The 3,867-nt window shown below is 36.5% G+C and overlaps 1 protein-coding gene across 1 annotated transcript in view; it reads left to right on the forward strand.

Moving 5' to 3' along the window:
• Positions 1-1,182, forward strand: part of LOC104074406 (protein shisa-9-like) — a gene marked incomplete at its 3' end in the record, with an annotated part of 7,771 nt that extends 6,589 nt beyond the window's left edge. The window contains exon 2 of the mRNA XM_009574500.1: positions 1,055-1,182. Coding sequence (XP_009572795.1) covers positions 1,055-1,182 — 128 coding nt within the window. The remainder of the gene's footprint in view (positions 1-1,054) is intronic.
• Positions 1,183-3,867: the final 2,685 nt, after the last annotated feature.

Here is a 3,867-nt window from a genome sequence, read left to right on the forward strand (position 1 = left end):
CATAATGGCTAATCCCACTCCTACAGAAGTCAATGGTAAAACTCCATAGCCCAGAATCATAGAGTTAGATGTTGCCATGCTGAGAGTTTCAGAACGTAAAACTTAGTCACTAACTCTGGATCCACAAGGCTGATACAGGTGTGTGCGCTTATCTGTATGCGTAAGAATGGATACACTCAGCAGGACACTCAGCAGTGAAACTAGTCCTTAGAAAATACACCAGAGCAGGACAAATCTGTCTCTCTGTCAGATATAGTTACTGCCTGCAGCTCTGCAGAAAAAGTCCACAACCAGCATCAGGTTGGGCCTGGCCTAACTGTTAGGAATCCTTTTGCTTGCTCCCTCTTTGCTAGCATAAAGCTTTCATCCTGTTTCTGAACTGGCTTCAAAGCAGCAAGGAGTGTTCCTGTGCAAGCTTTGCTCCATCTTAATGACTAGGACACTCATAGAAGTTAGAAAAGACATTTTTGATCTCCCCTTCTGGATGGGAAAAGCTTAGATCCCTGATCATGAGGAGTGCTATGCCTACTGGATTTCTACTTGAAAACCAGGTGACCTTTCAACTTTGGTGATATTTTTGAACGAAAATGGCCAAGACCACTGCGTTGTGTGGTGCTTTGTGCAAATGCATGTGTGAGAATTTACTTTGACAGGCCTTGCTGGTAATCTAGGTAGATAACTAGTGAAGATAACTAGTTTGTGAAAGCTATAGACTGGGGCTTAACCAAGATGGCAATGTTACTGAGCACATGCAATGGCAGAACTCTACAAGTCTCAGAAAGCTTAAATTATGTTCCTACAAAGCCAAGACAGCTAAAGAACTTAATGTGTTTCTGTGTATTACTGCTAGCACACTGTCTAAGACAACCTAAAAAGGGCCTTGGGTGCGAAGTCTCACAATGAATCTGATTCCCTGATTTTGCTGTGAATGGAGCTGGTTTCTCCAGCAGACGTTATGACGGACTACATCTCAAACTAAAAAAAAACTTGGAATATATTGGTAATGCCTTACAGATTTTGCAACAGGTTAATTTTGATTTTGTTTGGTTTTCAGGGCTCTTGCTGATGTTATGCGACCTCAAGGTCCTTGTACAACAGATCATATGGAAAGAGATCTAAACATTGTAGTACATGTGCAACATTATGAAAACATGGAGACGAGACCTCCTCCAAATAATTTACGTAAGTTGCATCATAACTTTATCAATATCTGGAATGCTGGCACTAAAATGAACATTATGAAACAAATATTGCTGGATGTCAAATGAGGATTGACAATACATGGGTTCTTGCAAATTAGAAATATTCTTTATTTCAGAATTAGAAATATTTGGGATTTTGTAGTGCAAATAGTGCAACACTAAGAGAAAGCCATTTTGAATAGAAAAATTAGTTATTATATTTATTTTTAATTCATTGTCTTGGTTGACTAATATTGGTTTTGTATCTTTGTTTCCTTCTACCTGGTGTTTTTGCTCAGCTCATCAAGCTATGCCTTATTCTATGTTTTGTTATACCAAAATACAAATAGTTAAGCTTACAGCAAGATTTAACAAGATGTTTCATAGGGCTGTAATATCCAATAAGAAAGCAGTCTCATTAAGCTGTTATATCATCTCCACTAGTAAAATAGTTAAATACTTTCCTGGAGAGCATCAAGTTGTATGTGGTTTTCACTTTCTCTTTTTTTTTTTTCGCTGTAAGGGAAAGGAGAGAGGAAGATTATTATTTTAAGTTTTATTATGGCTATATTATTATTTAAGATTATTATTTAATATTTTTATTCTGTATCTGCTATTATGTGTTTATGTTATTGAAGGCAAGGAAAAAGCGCACCTTGGAGCTTCAGAGGAAATATGGTGACATATTTCCACATATGGTGGCTCTGAAGTCCTAGGCAACTTCTTTCTCAGCCTTGTATTAGACCACAGTACAGATCTTTCTCATGCTCAGATACATTTTCCTTTTGTGATGAACAGTTCCACTGCAATTTTAATTTGCATGTATATTTATGTATTTTATATTCATCTAGATCTTAAATATATAAGTATACATGCATACAAATTATAGATAATATATTTACAAATTCAAGTTCAATATATTTACAAATTCAAGTTCAATATATTTATAAAACAAAAGGATATCATTCAGGAAGGTTTAGATTGTTAGGCAGTGGATGGCTTTATTCTGTGCTGTAGATCAATGTAGATGTGCATTTTACCACAAATATACTTGTACTGCATTGGTATTTGGATTTTGAAACATTTCAAGTAGGTGCACTAGCCTTTTCCTTATCTTTCTGTAACTATAGAAAGCAGAAAATTTGCTTATATTTGGACAAAGAATGAGTTTTATTTGGACTGCACTGTGCAGTTATTGTAAGATTTTACTGCTTTGTTTTGGGGAAGGGTGTAAAAACAATGGAACAAAGAGCAGATTCATATGCCGTATGTACTCTTTATACTTGTTTTTTGGTATTTCTGCGATTTCTTACGCGCATGGGTACAGAGTAATAGGAGAGAATAAAAGCTGTGACCTCTAATAAAGATACCACATATAGTAAAGTGTGACACCTAATCTGTCTGAACTGCTTTCCAGCAAAGTACTTCCACCTGGGCCTGTGCAGTTCTAAAATGCAGAGGGGGAAGTACATACATACTGCAGCATTACATCCCTAATTGTACAAAAACACACTGCTTCTGGAGGGGAACTTATGCTTCTCTCTCAATCAAAGGTGCTCTAGCCCCCTGGAGCTGAGGTGGTGAACTTCTGAAGGTTTAAGGAGGATGGGAATATGCACTGTATCTCCCTTTGCTCTGTGAATTAGCTCTTTGCTGATCTCTGATCCTTCCTGTAACCATGTTTTCAAGAAGAAAAATGCCAAATGGTAATGAAGTTAGGCTACAATCCTTATTTTCTCTCATATGTGAAATGTTTATTCAGAATCCCAATTAATGAAGGAGCCAGAAAGTAATGAGATTCTTACTGCATTGATTGTATCCAGATTTTTGTAATCATCACACTGAGATATTTTGCTTAAAACTCTTTGTATACTACAATATACGACATAACACAGCAGGTCTTTAAACTCATTGTTGCTTGGATTTGAATTCAGATTTAAGCCCTGCTTCTATAAACTCTTGCATATAAATGCAACTCAGAGCCACATATTTACTGCATGAAGGAAGAAAAAAAAGATACATTTAATCGTACCTTAGGGTCTTGGCTTATGGTGACCCCAGACATCTGTACTACCTCTGTCACAGAATTTGGCCCTCTGGCACAGATGGAAGAATTATATGTGAAACAGCTCTTGCACCGCTGCAATTTACAACATAGAAGCACTATTGCTACTTTGGAGCTATCTTAATCCATTGGGTAATGAATAGGGGCAGTCGAAAGACTGCTTCACATGCAGCTCAGGCATTCCCGCTACAGATGGAAACCTTAGAAGCAAGCAGCTACGATGGTAACTGTTTCAGTCTTTAATCAACTTTATGGATTAAGTCAATCATTTTAGATTGTTCAATGCAGACCTTCAAGTGGTGAAATTACTCAAGGCATTCTATAGCTGGTATTACACACATTTACTTCAGCAAGTAGATCATTATTCTGTATTTGTTGCCATTATATTTCCTCATAAACTCATCTAAAACATGACTAAATGACCTACTAGAATTAGCCAAAACATCACAAATTATTAATGTCTCTTGAGAGCATGTGCATTTATGGTGCAGAAAAAAATCTTTATAAAGAAAAATTATTAAGACAAATTTTCCAAGACCAGTATCTTAGCAATTTGAAATTTTATAGTGGCGTTCTTGAAACACTACAAGAGTGGATATTACTTGCAGAAACTTTGGCAGT

The sequence above is a fragment of the Fulmarus glacialis genome, unplaced genomic scaffold (assembly GCF_000690835.1).
Source record: "Fulmarus glacialis isolate BGI_N327 unplaced genomic scaffold, ASM69083v1 scaffold38983, whole genome shotgun sequence".
Lineage (NCBI taxonomy): Eukaryota > Metazoa > Chordata > Aves > Procellariiformes > Procellariidae > Fulmarus > Fulmarus glacialis.